Source organism: Macrotis lagotis, chromosome 5, assembly GCF_037893015.1.
Source record: "Macrotis lagotis isolate mMagLag1 chromosome 5, bilby.v1.9.chrom.fasta, whole genome shotgun sequence".
NCBI classification, from domain to species: Eukaryota; Metazoa; Chordata; class Mammalia; order Peramelemorphia; family Peramelidae; genus Macrotis; species Macrotis lagotis.
In genome coordinates, this window is record NC_133662.1 from 244,607,738 (window position 1) to 244,626,199 (window position 18,462).

General features: G+C 46.1%; 1 protein-coding gene across 4 annotated transcripts in view; it reads left to right on the top strand.

Annotated features, from left to right (window-relative positions):
* RAP1GAP2 (RAP1 GTPase activating protein 2) overlaps positions 1 to 18,462 on the top strand; it is a 271,689-nt gene that overhangs the window by 61,945 nt on the left and 191,282 nt on the right. Inside the window, exon 1 of one of the 4 annotated variants that reach the window (XM_074189226.1) lies at positions 14,862 to 14,974. The exons of the other annotated variants lie outside the window; for them this stretch is intronic. Coding sequence (XP_074045327.1) covers positions 14,862 to 14,974 — 113 coding nt within the window. Of the gene's footprint in view, positions 1 to 14,861; positions 14,975 to 18,462 lie in introns of those variants that run through there. 4 annotated transcript variants of the gene reach the window in all.

Below are 18,462 nucleotides of genomic sequence, written 5' to 3' on the forward strand. Positions count from 1 at the left end.
TTTGATTTTAATTTATCTAATTATTAATGAATTGGAGCTGTTGATAGCTTGAATTTCTTCCTTTGAAAACTGCCTATTTATATACTTTGACTATCAACTGGGGAATGGTCCTTATTCTTACAGATTTGAACCAATTCCTCATACATTTTGGAAATGAACTCTTTATCTGCCAAACTTGCTTCTAAAAATCTTCTCAGTTACTTATTTTCACTATAAGTTTAGCTGAATTAGTTTCACTTGTGCAGAAACTTTAAAAATATTATCTAATCAGAATTGTCCATTGTATTTCCTGTGATCTACCTTATCTCTTATTTGATCATGAATGCTTCACTTATCCATAAATCTGAAAGATAATTTATCTATGGTGTCATATGCTGGTCTAAACCTAAGTTTTTGCCAGACTACTTTCCAATTTCCCCAGCAACTTTTGTCTAATAAAGAGCACTTACTCCATGAGCTAGAATCTTTAGGTTTATCAAATACGAGGCTATTAGATTACATTTTCCTCTGTGTGTTGCATTGCTGTCTGAACTGTCTGAACTCTCCATTTCTTAATCAGTAGCCTGCTTCATTTTACAGATGAGGAAATTAAGATAGAGAGACTAGACGACTTGTAAGTTAATGTCTGAGAAAGGTTTTAACCTAGATATTTCTTATTCTAAGTCTGGCGCTCTGTCCACTACAGAATGCTGCCTCTACAAAGTTCAACCCTCTTATTTTACAAATTAGGAAACTGGGACCCAGAAACCCACAGGCAAACAAGTGTCAGGGTTGGGATGAGGTCCTGATTCCAAAGCTAGAACTCTTTGGATCTGCATGGGTAAATTCCTCCTGAAAATGCAGTCCATCTGCTTCTTTCTCCTGACTCCTGACGTTCCCAATATCATGACTGATTCAGAAGTCATGGTGATCCTGCAGGGTTGGCCTGAGAATTTGCCTACCAACTTCACTGAAGTTTTTAAGGGGGCAAGCACCCCTGTTAAAGCCTAGAGGTGGAACTGCCACCCCTTCATGCAAACGACTCATGTTCTCAGTTGATTGGATTGAGTCTTTGATGACTAATTTTTCTTACTAAGTTTGAGAGTATGAAAATGATATGAACAACTGACCTTTATATAGCATTTTAAAACTCACAAAGCCTGTTTCCCCATATTGAGAAGCAATAAATGGGAGTACAGGGGAAAGAGTGCTGGCTTTGGAATCGGAGGATTTGGTTCAAAACATGCCTCTTACTCCCTTGGACAAGTCACTTACCCCATCTGGGGCCTTAGTTTCCTTTTTTTTTTTTTTTAATAAAATGAGAGTTAGGTAGATGATCTCTGAAGCCCCTTCCAGAAAAGTAATTCTATGATCTCATATAAACCTAAAAAAAATTCTGAGGTAGGGGCTGCCTAATATTTAACTGATTATGCATTAGGAAACTGGAGCTGATAGAAATGAAATTATTTGGACAAAGTCATATAATTCGAAAGGTAGAAAGGTCTCCTGTGTTTATCTAGTCCAATTCATACCTGAAAGAAATCTCCATTATATGATACTGGCAAGGGGAGATATAGCTTTTGTGTGGAGACCTCCAGGCTAAAGGAGCTCACCCACTTCTTGAAATGTCTGTACAGCTTTTAGACACCTATGATTAGCAGATTTAGATTTGGAGTCAGGAAAAAGCTTTCTGAAGGTGAGAGGATAGTGTATTGGATAGGAGCTAGATTTGCAATCAGAAATACCTGAGTTCAAACACACAGACACTTCCTGGCTATGTAACTTTAGACATTTATATTTACCTCTCTAAGTCTCAGTTTCTTTATCTGTAAAATGAGGTTACAATAACCTCTACCTTATGTATGTAGTATTCAGTGAAGACTGATGCTGAGTTTTTTCCAGGTCTGCTCATCCACCTTGGAGGTCAACACTCACCTATGGCTCCAAGAAGCTGTAACCTGGGCAGTGGCCACACTGGTCAATCCCTTCACGTGTGTGCTAACCCACAATGAGGGTATAATTGACAGGCTTCAAACCCATCAGTGAGTTAGTGGGAATATCTACTCCAAACATGTGAAGACGTCCCCCAGCAGAATAGGCACCAATTTGTTCCAATGGCCGTGAAGGCAGTTGAAGCAGGATCTTTGTGGCACTTAGAACTTGGTCACACATCAAAGATACCAAGGTCATTCACTACATCCTGGGCTATCACCAGACAGCTTGACTTTTGCCCTGCCACTGGACTCTGATGACTCTAGAAGAGAGAGTAAAGTCTGATGACTATGCAACTCTGCCTCACTTAAATACAATCCACACGCAGAAAGACATCACCTTATGATGTCACTGTCCTCTTTGAAAATGAAGAATGAAAAATAATCTTATAGAGTTACTGTGAAGATCAAATAAGATAATTTATGTAAAACACTTTGCTTTTGAATCACTTTATAAATGTATTATTGTTAATATACTTGATCAGTGCTAGAGGTCAGATTTGATTTCAGATATTTCTGATTCCAAGGCGGTACAGATTTGCAGTGTCCTGGGCTCTCCACATTTCCACTTCTCACTCCAAAAGAATTTGACTTTAAAAGTTCTCAGGATCACCATAGCTAAAAGTGACATTGGAAATCATCTAAATCCCTTAATTTCACAGATGAAGAAACTGAGGTAGAGTGTGCAGTGATTTGCTTGTGATCATATAAATAAGAAACAGGAGGATCAGAATTCAAACTCAGGTCCTCTGGCTCTAGTGAGATGTGTGTTGTGTGTGTCGGGGTGTGTGTGTGTGTGCATGTGTGCACGTGTGTGGCCGGGTAATCCCATTTTCTCCTACTTGCTCATCCCAGGTAGACTTTCATGTTCTTCACCCCTGTGCTAAAATAACAAGGAATGTCTTCATCGCCAATGGTAAGGCTGGGACCCCACAAAGTGTGGGAGCTCAGACAGGGCTCATTTTTACCTTGGAGTCTTTGGGTGGCCCTCTCTATCTGGGGCACCTCAACCTAGTTATATCTTGACCTCAGTGTCCTCTCCTATGATATTATGGAGTTGAGTCATCTCTCTAAGCTCCCTTTGAGCTCCAAATCTTATTTACGGGCCTTCTATCTTGTTACTTTCCCCTGTTATTTTGACCCGTTCCTTTGCTGGAGGGAGGATGGAGGGAAAATGAAGCATGGATCTCAGCAGGAAAGATGTAGGTTAGACAGGCTCAAAATCTCTCTGAGTGTAAGATCTGTGTGGGGATTAGAAACAGCCATGGGCTCCTAGGGAACCAAGATGTCTCCTTGGAGGTGGCGGGCCGGGGCCCTCCCTCATTCCCTCCCCATCTGCCTGGCTTGTGACTCTCCAGAAACAGGGTTCTTGGAAGGAGCTAGGCTGGCTCTGTGTTAGCAATAACTGGGTTTGCTCCATGATAGGAAGGAAGGAATGAGCCACTAACAAATTCATGAAGGAGAGTTCTATTTATAGGCCCCGGTGAAGGATCCTCATTTGTTAGCTTAAGTAAAGCCCCAAAGGCCTCTGTTCACAATGCTAATATGTGAAAGTATTGACTGGCCTAGAAAGGGAAGTGGGAGCACATCATCATTTCCCGTTTGGCATCTATGACTGGAGGAGGCAGGAGATGGTTAATTGAAGAAATAACGGGAGCCCTCAAATAAAGGTATAAACAGGGCCCTGACTCATGCACTTTCAAGTGGCTCAGTCAGCCTTGTTTGGTTTATAGCTAGTTGTTTAAAGAGAATTTCTACAGCTTCCTTTCCATGATTCAGGGGCTGAATTTTCCTGCTAAGCAGAAGGGAAGTCAAATGAGAGACCAGGGGTTCTTTGAGTTCATTTCCATTTAACTCACCAAGCAGTGATTAAATACCAGGTGCCGGCTCTGGGCCAGGAGCTGGGGACCCAGAGAACACAATGAAACCGTGTGCTAAATCACCCAGAAGAAGGTGGTAAATCACCATTATCCTCAGGATCCATACTCTCTGGAGTGGCTATCTGCATACAGGATATCTTTATAACATTGTTCCTAAGGAAATAAAGTCAAACCCCTGAAACAGTGTTTCACCCAATGTATTCCCTGGTTATGAAGGTAAGGAAGTGTGTGAGATCTCGTTTAGAAGATTTTCATTCTAAATATTTTTAAAGAAGTTTTGCTCCATTTAAAGGACCAGGCTAAAACTAAAGCTTGGGGTGGGGGAGATTCACTTTTATGGAATAATTTAATTATCTCTGGTGGCATTATAATATTTGTCCTTCATTTTCAAAGACCATGTCATCAGAGAAGTGATGCCATGACAGACATGTGAACTGGATTTGAGTGGGGGGGGGAGGCTGTGCTAAGTCATCAACCTCACTTTCTCCTCCAGTCATCTGGGTCCCGTGGCCAGATAGGAATCAGGACGACTGGAGATGGCCCTGGATGGGAAGGAATCAGCAAAAAGTGACTTGCCCAAGGTCACACAGCTAGTAAATGTTTGAGGCCAGATTTGAACTCAGATCCTCCTGACTTCAGGGCTGGCATTCTGCTCACACTGCCATCTAATTGCCCCCTGATGATGTAAGACAGATAGGGTGTCCCTGAGTGCATGTGTTGATACCGTTCACATTTAAATAGAGTTTTACAGGTTACAAAGTGTTTTATGTCATGTTTCCCCCATAGGATTTCAGTTTCCTTGAGGGGAGGGGCTGTTTCATTTTTGCCTTTGTATCCTGGACCCCAGTAGGTGTTTAATAATTGCTTATGTGTTTTCTTAGTAAAATAGATGAGTAAATAGCTGCCTGCATTTGGACTTTTGGGGGGGGTGTTGCAAGGCAATGGGATTAAATGACTTGCCCAAGGTCACACAGCTAGGTAGGTAAGTATCTTGAGGTCAAATTTGAACTCAAATCCTCCTGACTCCAGGGCTGGTGCTCTATCCACTGTGTCACTTAACTGCCCCCCCCCCCCCACCCAGTTTGGGCTCTTTTGAGGCACTAAGCTTTCTTGTGACTTTTTACTTTGCCATCTTCCTAGAAATTCCTTCATCACTACAGATGAGAAAACTGAGGAGAGAGGGATAAAATGACTCAGGCGTGAAAAGGGAAGTGACTTGCCAGAATAAGATGAGAGGCAGAGATTTATAGACTGTTGGAGATGGGAAGGACTTCGGAGACTATCTTGTTCCACTCCCTCCCTCATTTTACAGATGGGGAAACTGAGGGCCAGAGAGGGCAAAGTGCCACTTGATTAGTGACAGATCTTCTGACTGAATACATCACATACGATGCCCCTCCAGAATGTAAGTGTAAATAATACATAACTTCAAATCCTATAACCTATTACTAAGCCAGATATAGAAGTTTTCCAATTATCAGTTGGCTCGGGCTTTGAGAAATGTTGCTGATGCTTCTGAAAGACCTTGTTCCAGCCTCCTTCCTGGCTTCATCAGATCCCTTCCATCATCAGCCCTGAGAGCCCAGGGATGGGGGCAGCTTGGATCTGTAAAATGATCTCAAACACTTTCACTCTAAATCCGTTACTCTAGGACATTATGACTTAGGGGAAGGACCAGGATTTAGAAACAAGTTATCTTGACAAGGTCCCCTCTTGCTGACAGATAATGGTCTTTTCTCAGACCTGAGGGAGAAGAGACTAAGAGATGGTACATAAATGCAGAGGGTGCCCTTATGACTTCATATCTCACAGGAGGCGTTTGTAGACCAGGGCAAGAACATTGGGCTTGGAATCAGGAAATCTGAATCTTTCCTTGGATGTATATTTTTTGTGAGTGACTCTGGATAAGTCTCTTTACTTTTCTCGTCCTCAGTATCTTCATTAAAATGAAGATGTGGGACCCCATGGCCTCTTAACTTACATTCTCCAAAGCTAGGTGATCTGAGACCCTTCCCAGGTCTAAATTAAGCCTCTTTCAGCCTCAGTTTCCTCATCTGTAAAACAGGGGAAATTATAATACCTCCCCATATATGGTTTTTTTGAGGTTCACATCAAAGAACATGTGGTAAAGGGCTTTGCAACCTTCAGCTCTATAGACATTAGCTAGTATGACTTCTGGGATCAAAGGCAAATCATCCTCCCACCCCCTTTTTAGGTCCAATGTCTGGTCTGGATAGCCCTCTCAGGGTTAAATCTGTGTTCTCCTGTATCTGCTATATCCCCCAGTTCTGGTTTTCCCTTTTATTGATTTCGTACCCCAAGATATATAAGCCTGGTAAGAGCCAGGAGGGGGAGCTGGTGTATCTGTCAGAGATGGGTACCATCTGCATGTGTCGTATCAGTATTCACAAACCTGTGTATCATGTGTGTTTCTGAGTTCATAAATGAGGGGGTAGATATATTCAGTGTTCAGGTACCTGAGTGAGAGGGTGTGTGGATGCCAAGATGAAGGGTGCAGCAACAGGTTTAAAGGTTAGGTGTCTTTCACTTCTCTATCTGACAACAGGACATGTGCTTCCAGGTCCTATGACCCTTAGAAAAAGGGGTGTGGGTGGGAGGGAAGAAATCTGGTGCCTCCTGACCTAGATTAAAAAGGCCCTAATCATCCCTACCCCCTTTCCTAGTCAGAGTTTTCTCTTTATTTTCCCAAACTGTACCTGGAACTGAGACTGGAGAGCTCCAACCCTCATTCTGGCCCAACTGTGTCCTGTGTCCCAGCCAGGTCTGTTCAGGACTCTGGGAGAAGGCTTGGCGCTGGGATTCTCATGGATGTGTCTCCTGGGATATTTTCCCAGGCCCAGAGAGGGCATTTCTTCTCTGCTAGGCATGTGTATCAGTGTGTTTCAACCTAATGGACCTTGGAGGGCAGGTCTTGTAGTTATAGCCTCTTGTTTAGGATTCATTTCCTCTACTACTCCTCCCCAGTTTTTCTGACAGCCCCTCCCCTTTGTGATGGATGGGTTCAAGGTCAAGGTTGCAGGATTTCTTTCTGAGAATTAGATCATTTAACTGGCTCTCTACCTCCATATTGGATTAGTAAGGAATTGCAGAATTCATTCATTCATTCATTCATTCATTCATTCATTCATCCAACAACCACTTATTAAAGACTTCATCTGCTAGATGCTGGAGGAGACATAGTGTTTGGTCACCAGGACTCAAACGCTGCTTTGTCTAGTTTCTCTGGAGAACATCCCTAGCCTGTGAAGCTAAGGTAGCTGACCTTCAGTACTGATTAGCTATATGACCTTGGTTAAATTATCTAACCTTCCCAAGACTCAGTTTCTCGATCTGCATAAGACATCTAATGATTCCTAGTTTAGATCAAAGATCCCTGACAGGCCCCTCTCCAATCCTATCCAAAGCACCTTCTTGCCATTTGCCAGAAGAGGGTGCAGAGGTATCACTGAAAAAGTCCTGCCCACATCAGCTCAGGAGACCCTGTTCCTTAGCTATATCTGTTCCAAGTTTTAGGAGTCTTTGTCTGTTGACTTCACATGGATGTGCAGAGGGAATTTTTCTCAGGCATACACGAGTCAATCTGCTGAGTCAATCATGTTTTATCTGTATAGCAACACTTGCCAGTCTTATGAACTTGGGTGGGTCTCAGTTTCTTTATCTGTGTAATAGGCATGATAATGCATGAATGGTATAATGGAGAGAAAGAATCAAGAGTTGGTTCTTTTATTTGTGTGACCTTGGATCAAGTCTTGGTTCAATGAGTTACCGTATTCTTAATAAACAGTCAAGGTTTTTAAATTTGGAAAATTCTTCTTTCTTTAGTGTTTTCTTATTCATTCTGTGATAAGAAATAGTAGAACATTTAAGAATCTGGAGTGGGGATGGGAGTACAAGAATATCTTCTTTTTGTTCTGGCTGCAATTATTTCTTTTTTTAAATGTATTCTTTTTTTTGTTTTTTGTTTGTTTTTTTTCTTTAGGCTTTTGCAAGGCAATGGGGTTAAGTGGCTTGCCCAAGGCCACACAGCTAGGTCATTATTAAGTGTCTGAGACCAGATTTGAACCCAGGTACTCCTGACTCCAGGGCTGGTGCTTTATCCACTGCACCACCTAGGCACCCCAATCCACTGTTTATTTAACTAGTTGCTCCAATCTTATTTCTTTATGGAGACAAGTCCTGGGTCCACCAGATCCCATAAACAAATGACAAAATCTGTTTGCCCATAGCAAGAGTAGATACTAAATCAATACAATTTGTGGGTGATGCCTATTAGTTTTGTAGGCAAAGGCCTATTGTTTTCCTTTGCTTTAGGGTGGTAGGATGGATAGAGGGCTGGAGCCAGGAATACCTGAGTTCAAATCCAACCTCAGATACTCACTAGTTGTTTGACCCTAAGCAAGTCACTTAATCCTGTTTGCCTCAGTTTACTTCCTATAAAATGAGCTGGAGAAGGAAATGGCAAACCACTCCAGGATCTCTGCCAAGAGAACCCCAAATGGGGCCAGTCAGACATGACTGAAATGGCCAAATAACAACAAAAACTCTTTTTTTCCATGGTATCCACTTACATAATCCTGGATATATAACACATGCTTGGCAAAGACCCTTAAATTCCATTCCTAGTGGAGTATATTTAGAGCCAGAAAAGAGTTGAGGTAATTTAATCCAAACCCATCATTTTACAGATGAAGAAACTGAGGTCCCAAACAGTGAAGGGACTTGGTCTGAGGACACATAGGGTAGATAGCAAGTAGCTGAGCTGGGATTTGAAGCCAAATTCTCTGACTTAGATTCAATGTCTTCTCATTACAGCATGCTGAATTTAAGTTATTTAATATTTTTTGTTTTGATTATATACTGACCCCCTTCCATATGCAACTAATCAACTTACAACAAAGAATAAACAAGGAAGAAGCAGTTTAGCAAAATCTAACCTAAACATTCTACTCTGACTGTGTCTATAATGTTCTACCACCATAGTCCCCCATCTCTATAAAGGAGGAAAAGAGCGACATCATTTTTTAAATCTCTTCTCCTAGACCAACCTTCAATAAACATATATTAGGTGCCTACTAAGGTGGGGGGAGAGAGGAGAGCAGGAGAAACAGACATAACCTGTATGCAGAGAAATATGATACAGGGGGCAAAGGAACTGATTTCTTCTAGGAAAATGTGAAGAGGGTGAGAATGCTGTCAGTTTGGGGGTGGAAGCAGGTGAGATTTCTTGGAGGAACTCTTAAGCTGAGACTTGAAAGGGGAGGTATAAGATTTTTTTTTTAATTTTAGGGTTTGCAAGGCAAATGGGGTTAAGCAGCTTGCCCAAGGCCACACAGCTAGGTCATTATTAAGTGTCTGAGGCTGGATTTGAACTCAGGTACTCCTGACTCCAGGGCCAGTGCTCTATCCACTACACCACCTAGCTGCCTGAGGTATAAGATTTTAAATGCCAGTCCCCCAAGGCAGTAGAGAATTACTGAAGCTCCATGAGACCCGGCTGACCCACCCCTGATGTTTATTAGATGTTTGACAAACCACTTAAACTCCTTACCTCTGTTTCCCTCTATGAGAGGTCCAGACTAGATAGCCTCTGAGATCCTTTCCAGTTCTAGATTTATGATCAATCCTGTTATCTAATGGAAAACAATCGCCACTGTGCAACCTTATGTAAGTAACAACTTCTCTGGGCTTCAGTTTCCTCATTTGTAAAATGAAAAGTCTAGATGCGATGGCCTGAGGCCTCCTTTCTCTCTAGATCTAAGAGTTTATGATTGTAATATCTCAAACATGTAAATTTTAAGGTTTATAAAGGGCATCATCCCTTTGCCCTATGAATGAAGAAGTGTTTAATCCGAATTTCACAGATGAGGAAACTGAGTCTTAGAGAGACAAAATGTGTTACACCTGTGCTTACAACCTTAGTAAGCAGCACTCTTTCAGTCTCTCAACTCCAACACTCTTTTCACCTTCACTACCACCCTACCCCACCTATATTGCCCAGGCTGAAGAGAGCATTTTCACCTTTGGCCTGGTTGTTACTGCATGCCAACCAACTGAGCTAACTTGCCCCACGACTGGCTTGGTTAGGGGAAGGCAGAACCATGCTCTTTCCTTTCCCATGCCCAGCTTCAGTTGAGCTTCCTCTCCCTATAGGATACTTTTAAAAATCTTCTCCTCCCTCCCCAGGTTTCTCAGTCAAATCTCAGGCCACCTTTTCTCCCTGGCAGGGTGTTATCTTATCCTGGAACCTAGAAAGATGAACCACCTCTTTTGAATTCATAATCCTTTATCAAGACCATGCTAGATGCCAGACACCAGATTAGTGTGGAGGAGGAGAAGCTCCCCCCCACCCCCCCAGAATTCCTGTCCTCAAGGGGCTTATGGTCTATTAGGGTAAAGAAATACACCCACAGATCAGTAGATTCAAAGTAGTTTCAGGACGAAGAGGGGGCCTAGTGGCAAAGGACATTTACAAATAGGTCTCATAGGAGGTGACTGATACCAGCTCTGTGCTTTGAAAGAAACTAGGGGGTGGCTAGGTGGGGCAGTGGATAGAGCACCGGCCCTGGAGTCAGGAGTACCTGAGTTCAAATCTAATAATTACCTAGCTGTGTGGCCTTGGGTAAGCCACTTGACCCCATAGAAAGAAACTAGGGATTCTATAAGACAAAAGTGAGGAGGAAAGAGATTCCAGATTTGGAGGGGGGGGCGCCGTACAGTGAGCTTGGGGACGGGGACAGAAATGGACTGATATATATATATACTGGGAACAGCAGATAGACCAGTCTGACTGGCTTAGAGGAGTGGGTACAAGTTATCCCATTAGGGAGACAGACAAGAATCCAGCTTGTGGAGGACTTGAAATGGTGGGCTGTTATTTTATCCAAGAGGCCAAATGGAGACACTGAAGATTTTTAAGAGAGATGGTCAGAACTTTTAAAGTTTTGGAAATATTTCTTCAGTAACAGTGGGAAAAATGTATCAGAGAGGGAAGGGTCTGAACAATTTGCTGGAAAGGATGCTGTTCCTGATATCCCAGCACTCAGGGTCAAGTTTCACCTCAGATGTGTCCTGTGTGACCTTGGCTAAGTCACTACATCTCTGGACCTCAATATCATTTTCTACAGAAGGATGGACTCTGTAAGGTCCTTCCTAGTTATAAAATTTTGAACTTGGAAATAAGGAGACAGATGAGGAGGCTGTTACATTAGACTAGGTGAGAGGTGAAGAGAACTTGGAAGAAGGTAGTGGCCTTATCAGATGGGAATGAGTGTTGAGAGATATCAGAGGGGGTGAAATCAATAAAACTTGGCAAGTGGTTTGGTATAAGGATGAGGAAGAGTCAGACGTACATGACTTTCAAGTTTTCAGCCTCAGTAACTGAGAGGATGATATTATCCTCACTAGAAATGGAACTGAGGTGAGAGGAGGGATGATTTGGAAGAAAGGTTATTGTTTTGTTTGTCCTCCATTCTCAAAGCGAACCATGACATTGGGATGGAGATATCAGGACTCACAGAGGAACTGGATTTAATTGAGTCAGAGCTGTGCAAAGTTACCAGCCTCCCTCTTTCTACCAAAACCATGTGGGTCCTGTGGCAAGTTATAGCCCAGGATGCCTGGAGATAGCCCCTATATATTCATATATAATGTTTATCTCTGTATATGCAGATATATAACAGATGCCTACTGATAGTAATTTCTTAATTATAATGTTTCTTAATTTGGGGGGCTAATGAATTACTTTGGAGGAAAGGAGGAGTTTGAGTCAGACATGTTGAGTGGGAGATATGGCAATTGTTGCTTTGTCCTTCATTCTTGAAGTAGACAATGGGCCCACCTAAGTATCTGGTCTCAGACGCTAGCTGTGTGACCCTGGGCCAGTCACTTAACCCTGATTTACTTGCATTTAACAAAAAGCAACAGAGAAGACTGTGACATCAGAGAGGTGATACTATGATATGCATTCGAGTTGGCTTTGAGTGAGGGGATGCCTCATTTTCTTCTCTGGAGTTCTTTGAGTTCAGTGGCCAGATATGAATCAGAATGACTGGGAATGGTCCTGGATGCCAGAGAATCAGAGTTAAGTGACTTACCTAAGGTCACACAGCTAAGAAGTAGTAAGTGTCTGAGGTCAAATTTGCACTTGGGTCCGCCTGACTCCAGGGCTGGTGTTCTAGCTGCCCAATAATCTGTCATGAACAGAATAATAGACAGACAAGTCCAATATTCATGCTCCCCTCTTTCCCATTTATCTGGGAATTTCTCTCACTGAGTACAGCTGCCAAGGGGGCCCCGACTGGCATTAACAATGGACAGGTTGGTTTGACATTTCCGGTTAAAGTTTTGGCAAGAATTGTCTCTAAGAAACCCAGAAAGTGGCTCACCAACCCAGGAAATGGCTGGCCAACTTTTCCTTGCCTTCTAAGACCCCTTCCTCAAGCTCTACCTTTCCTTTTCTTCCTGATTTTTTTGTTCTTTGGACTTTTCATCTTGGACTGGATGAAATGCCAGAGAAATTACTTCAGAATGGAATGACTCTAAAGACAGATTCAATCTTCTGTTTTCAGTCTCAGTCCTCTCAGAGGGACTGGATTGGCTCCATCTCTGAAGGGACAAGGGCGTGTGTGTGTGTGTGTGTGTGTGTGTGTGTGTGTATATGTGTGTGTGTGTGTGAGAGAGAGAGAGAGAGAGAGAAGAGATGAGATGGTGGGGCTACCCCCGAAATATTCCTCTCACAGTCTCTGTCCGAGGCATTACATTTAGGAGAAGAGGCTCCCGACTCCTGGGGGGAGAGGTGGGGTGGGGAAGGGAGGGCAGCAGCAGCAGCAGCTCTAGTTTCCTTATGATGATGGTGTTACCCTGAAATGCCAAAGTGAAAATGAAGCCGGTTCAAGTGTTGGGTGGGAGTGCAGGGAGTGAGCTGGAGAGCCTCTGGGTGCGCGGGATTGCAGGTGAGAGCGGTGGGGAACTTCATGACAGAGAGGGGTCTCCATGGCAACCAAGGTTTTGCCAGACCCAGGTGTTGGAGCCATGAAGTTGATCATTTACCCTTGACTTTTCCCAAACTCCTGAGGTTGGGGTAGGGGAGAGTGAAAATAAATATTAAGTGAGAGTTTGGCCCCCCCACCCCCCACCCCCCGGGCGCCTGGGCAGCTGGTTTCACCATTACCACCAGCACGGCCCCGCCAGCCTCGCCCGCCTGTCTGGGAATTCGCGCTGTCCGGGGCCAGGCGCGCTGGGAGGTGGGAGATGGGCAGCCCCGCGTTCCCGATAGCAGCCCCTCCTGCCCCCCCCCCCCCCAGTCGGCCATCCTCCAAGAGGACGCTGGCCAGCAGCGGCCGCGGTGATGCCCAAGCGCAGCCCGGGCTGCTCTCTCCCGAGGCTGGCGGCTCTGGGCGCAGCCCTGAGCTGGGGCGGGGCGGAACGGGACAGGGAGAGTTTGAAGGACCCCGGAGGACTCAGGGTGCTGTGCCCCCCCCATTCCACTCGCGAGCTTCTCTCGGATCTCTTGCCCCCGGTGCTGCCAATCTTTCCAAGTCCTCGTGGAAGGTGGGTAGGGGTGGGGGGCCGGCCCTGGGCCTCCCTGCGCTTATTTGCGCTTGGGAATCCCAAGAGAGTCCGATTTCATTTGTGCCCGTGGGCACGTGCGGGCCGCCTGGCTGCCTGGCTCTGGAGCCGGCTTCTGACAGTGACAGCATCGGCAAAGTATCCGGCCCGGGCCCGGGCCCGGCCTCTCCCCACCCCCACCCCATGGTCCGGGGGGGCCGGCCGCCCACCCACAGAGAGGGCCCCAGAGAGGGAGGGACAGACACAGAGTTGGCGAGTGAGATAGAGAGACAGAGAGAGAGAGAGAGAGAGAGAGAGACAGACAGACAGACAGAGACAGACAGAGAGACAGAGAGACAAGAGAGAGAGAGACAGAGAGAGAGAGAGACAGAGAGACAGACAGACAGACAGACAGAGACAGAGACAGAGACAGAGAGACAGAGAGACAAGAGAGAGACAGAGAGAGAGAGACAGAGAGACAAAAGAGAGAGAGAGAGACAGAGAGAGACAGACAGACGGACACACACACACACACACATACGAGAGAGAGAGAGAGAGAGAGAGAGAGAGAGAGAGAGAGAGAGAGAGAGAGAGAGGGAGAGAGAGAGAGACAGACAGACAGACAGAGACAGAGACAGAGAGACAGAGAGACAAGAGAGAGACAGAGACAGAGACAGAGAGAGACAGACAGACGGACACACACACACATACGAGAGAGAGAGAGAGAGAGAGAGAGAGAGAGAGAGAGAGAGGGAGAGAGAGAGAGACAGACAGACAGACAGAGACAGAGACAGAGAGACAGAGAGAGAGAGAGAGAGAGGAGCGGGAGCGGGGGAAGGCAGGAAGCGGAGCGGGGCAGAGAAGAGAGGAGAAGAAAGAGGGGCGCGAGCCGGGCCCGGGAGAAGAGCGAGCCGAGGCGGGCGGGGGCCCCGAATCCAGAGAGGCGGGAGGTTCGGGGGCTCCCCCAGACTGAGGAGCCCCCGGAGGCGCCCGAGCAGCTGGGGGAGGGGGCGGAGGGCGGAGCCTCGGGGGGGCGGGGCGGGGGCTGGTCCCCGGCGGGGGGCCCCGGCCCGGCCGCGGGGCGGGGGGGGGGGCGGGCGCGGCTGGAGCCCGCCCCCCGGAGGCCGGGCCGGACCGGCTGGCCAGGGCTGAGGGTCCGGCGGGGCAGCCGTGCCGGCGGGCAGCGCTCCGGGCGGCTGGGGGGGAGCGGGGCGGCGGCTGAGGCGGGCCGGGCCGGGGCCGGGCCGGGGGGCAGGTGACTCTGAAGGTCGCTGGGGAGTGAGGGGGAGTCACCTGACCGGGGCCGAGGGAGGCTCCCTCGCCTCGCGGGCGGCTGGCAGATGCCAGGGGCGCGGGCACGGGCGGGCGGCGGGCGGCCGGGGGGGCTGCCTTAGGCGGGCGCCGCGGCGGGCGGGGCCGGGCCGGGGGCCCCGCAGCCTCCGCTATGTCCCAGCCGGCGGCCGCCGCCAGGATGCACTCCAAAAAGGCGGGGATCCGAGCGGCCGTGGTGCTCATCGGGCTGCTGCACAAGTCCCGAAAGCAGAATAAAGCCAAGAGGTAAAGCAGGCGCAAGCCTCCCCCGCCCCCCAGACTCGCAGGCCCCCGATTCCGTTTGGCTTTAAGGTCCTTTTCGCTTTTCCAGGGACGGGGGTGCATGGGGGGGGCACAACCTCTCTCGGGCCGACCGTGGAATCGCTGTAGTCTCCGCTCTGGGGAGGGGGAGCGGGAAGACTTCAGGGATCCCGGAGGGGCAGGTTGGGGGGCTGGAGACGTGAGAGCGAGGGCCCCGGACCTGGCACCCCAAGTTTTCCCCCACGATTTCCATCGCCCTTTCTCCGAGCTTGCAAAGTGGGGGCGTTGACCTAGTGCCCATGCCAGGGCAGGCGCTGTCTCCTGCCCAGAAAGCCGATTCACGGCTTGTCTCGAGGATGCCATTATTTCTCAGCAACTTGGTTTTTAAGAGAGTAGCTGGCTGGCAGAGGAGCTGACAGTCATGTAGGCAGTCCGGGCAAGGCGAAAGTTGGCATGTTGCTTCTGTCTTGGACGCTCTTCCTTGTCCTGCATCTCCATCTTGGACTCTGGAAGTCTCTGTCCCGACTTCTCCACCTCTGCTGTTGGGTGGCAAAGCAGTCTTTCTTTCTCTCTCTCTCTCTTTCTTTCTTCCTTCTCTCTCTCTCTCTCTCTCTCTCTCTCTCTCTCTCTCTCTCTCTCTCTCTCTCTCTCTCTCTCTCTCTTTCTTCATCTTCCTCCCTGGGGAAGGGCCTTGCTATTTCCAAGATATTCTTCCTGCCCAGAGCTTTTCTGGGACCAGTCCTCCCCCTCCCCCAAAGGAAGGGGAGAGGCAGGCTAGAGCACAGAAATCTTGGAATCATGGAAACCTCTACCTGTCTTTGGCATTCTAGAGGTGAGGGCTGAGTTGGGCACCAGGGTCCTTAAAGACAGGTGATGTGAGTTCTAATCTGATCTATAGAGCCTCTCCCCCTCCTTGGACCGTTGGCAGGTAACTAGCCATGTGTTCTGGAGATGGGAACACAAGAATTTCAGTTCCTCTATTTGAAACTGGAGGAGATGTATCCTGGTGTTCCTGAGGTGTGTCTCAGCCTATTCTCATTTGCCCGGGATCAGTTGTGGTTTGGGATGAAGTACCTTGTGGTTGGCACTTTTCCCTTATAAAGAACCAGGGCCAAAGTGCTTACCAATAGAGAGGCAGCTCAATGAAATAGGTACAATACTGGATACAGAACCAGGAAGACCTGCATTCAAATTCTACCTTTGTTGCTCACTTGACAGATGACCCTGGCCAGGTGACTTCATCTCTCCAAGTCTCAGTTTCCTTACGTGTAAAATGAGGGAGTTGGATTAGATAGCCTCTTAAGTCCTCCCAGATCTAAAGCTATGTTTCTATGATCCATCTGATGCCTTCTTTAGAACTTATTAACAGGGACAGTTTGGCTCCCCAAAGGGCACCAGGGCTGTTGTCCTAAAGAGGGTGGCAACATAAAATAGAAACTGGGTCTTCCAGCAAGGTTCTGGCATGGGCACCCTCTGCTGTGGGGTGTTCCCTCTTTGTCCTACAGGAGTCAGTGCTATCCAGAGCCCTCCCAGTTTTCACCAGGAGACCTGGATGATAGACCTGGCTCTTTATTCCTTCTGGTTGTCCTTTCTCTACTGTCTAGCATAGGGAGGGTAACAGTCAATTTGCTTCCAATAATGAAAGGATCTGAACTGCTCTGAGACTCTTTTAGGCAAATAATAAATTAATTAAAAATTCTTTTTGAAGCTCCTCTTATTTGTTTGGGTCACCTATAGAAGCAAGAACTTTGGACTCAAAATCTGACAAGTCAGTTAACTAAATTAGGGTTTCAGTTTCCTCATCTGTAAAATAAGTGGGGGGGTTGAACCAGATGATATTTGAGGTTGCCATTAACCTCTTCATTTAGGATTCTATGAAAATACAGTTCAATTCAAATGACATTTCCTAAGAACTTACTATGGGGGGCAGCCCTGGGGCAGATATAAAGTTTATATGAGACATGATCCTATTCTCATGGAGCTAACACATAAGTTCACAGAATGATGTAAGCAAAGTGCTCCATGAGATCAAAGAGTAAATGTGTGTAAATGTGTGTGTAAATGTGTTTGTATTTCTTTGTGTGTGTGTGTGTGTGGGGTCATAAACTTCAGAAAAGACTTTCTAGCAGATCACAGATCTACAACTCTTAAGTGACTAAGTGACCTCTGTGACTGTAATTGAAGCTCAAATGACTTCTTTCAAAGTCACACAACTAATAAATAACCAAACTGAGATTTGAAGTCATGTCCTCATATTTCAAACCAGATTTCTCCTCTATTGTACCACTTCACAAGAGCTAAGGAACAGAGTCAAGAAAAGTGTGACAGATGTACAAACCAAAGGGATAAGGCAAGAAAGAAAGGGTGACCAGATTCTAAAGATCCTTGAATACCAGGCTAAGATGATTGAGCTTGACTCATTCAGCAAAGGAGGTTTTTTGTGCAAAGGATTTTAGGACTAGATGGTTGATGAATAAATCAAAATATCTGACATTGGTAGGATGGATGGTTTGGAGGTAGAGAGTAGAGGTGAGAGAACTTATTCAGAGACTAGAGCAATAGTTCAAGAAAGTGGTAATGATGTTTTCCACTAGGAGAGTAGCAGTGGGAATATAGAAGATGAAACAGATGGGGGGAGTTGGGATTTTGGCAGTAGAAGGAGAGGTCCTTGAATCAAAAAGATAATGGGTGTGAAAGCAGTTTGAAAACTGTGAGTTTTTTTACAGATATAAAGTAGTGTTATTATTTGGGGCAATGTAGGTTTCATTTTTTTCCCCCTAGTACAGGATTTCTTTTGATTTCATCTCAGTTTAAATCTAAGAGCCTGATGACAACTACAGTTAGGGGGTCCAAAGCCAAGCAGCCTGGTTTCTCTGGAATGAAACCTGTGACCTTGATCTTCTCTGCACTAAAAATGATGACCTTCAAGCCATGGGAACCTGAATTCTAATCCCAGGTCTGATACTTAGGGCAAGTCATTTAACTTCCTTAGACCTCAGTTTCCCTATCTGTAAAATGATGGTAGAACAGTGTCTTTCTTCTCTAGAGTGCTGGACTTGGAAACAGAAATACCAGAGCTCAAACCCCATCTCTGATACCGACTGTTTGTGAGACCCTGCTGGGAAAATTGTTTAACCTTTCTGAGCATCAGCTACCTCGTTTCTAAAATGAAGGTGTTGCTTCTTGACTATCCCCCCTTCGAATTCCTAGTGCTGTCCCTCTGAGGTCTTGTTTTATTTACATTTTGGAAGTCTTAATTTGCCCTCATTTTTCTCCATTAGATTGCTGAACTCATGTTTGCCTTTCTTTGAATTCCCAGTTCTGAATAGTTACTGGAAAACTTGGTTGGTTTGTTGGTTGGTTGGTGGGTTCTTGTCCTTAGTTATTGAAAAAGACCAAAATGACATCACTATGTTTGAGACAAATGACAGTGTGTCTGACTGTGGCTGATCAGACCACTATGAGCCACTGGT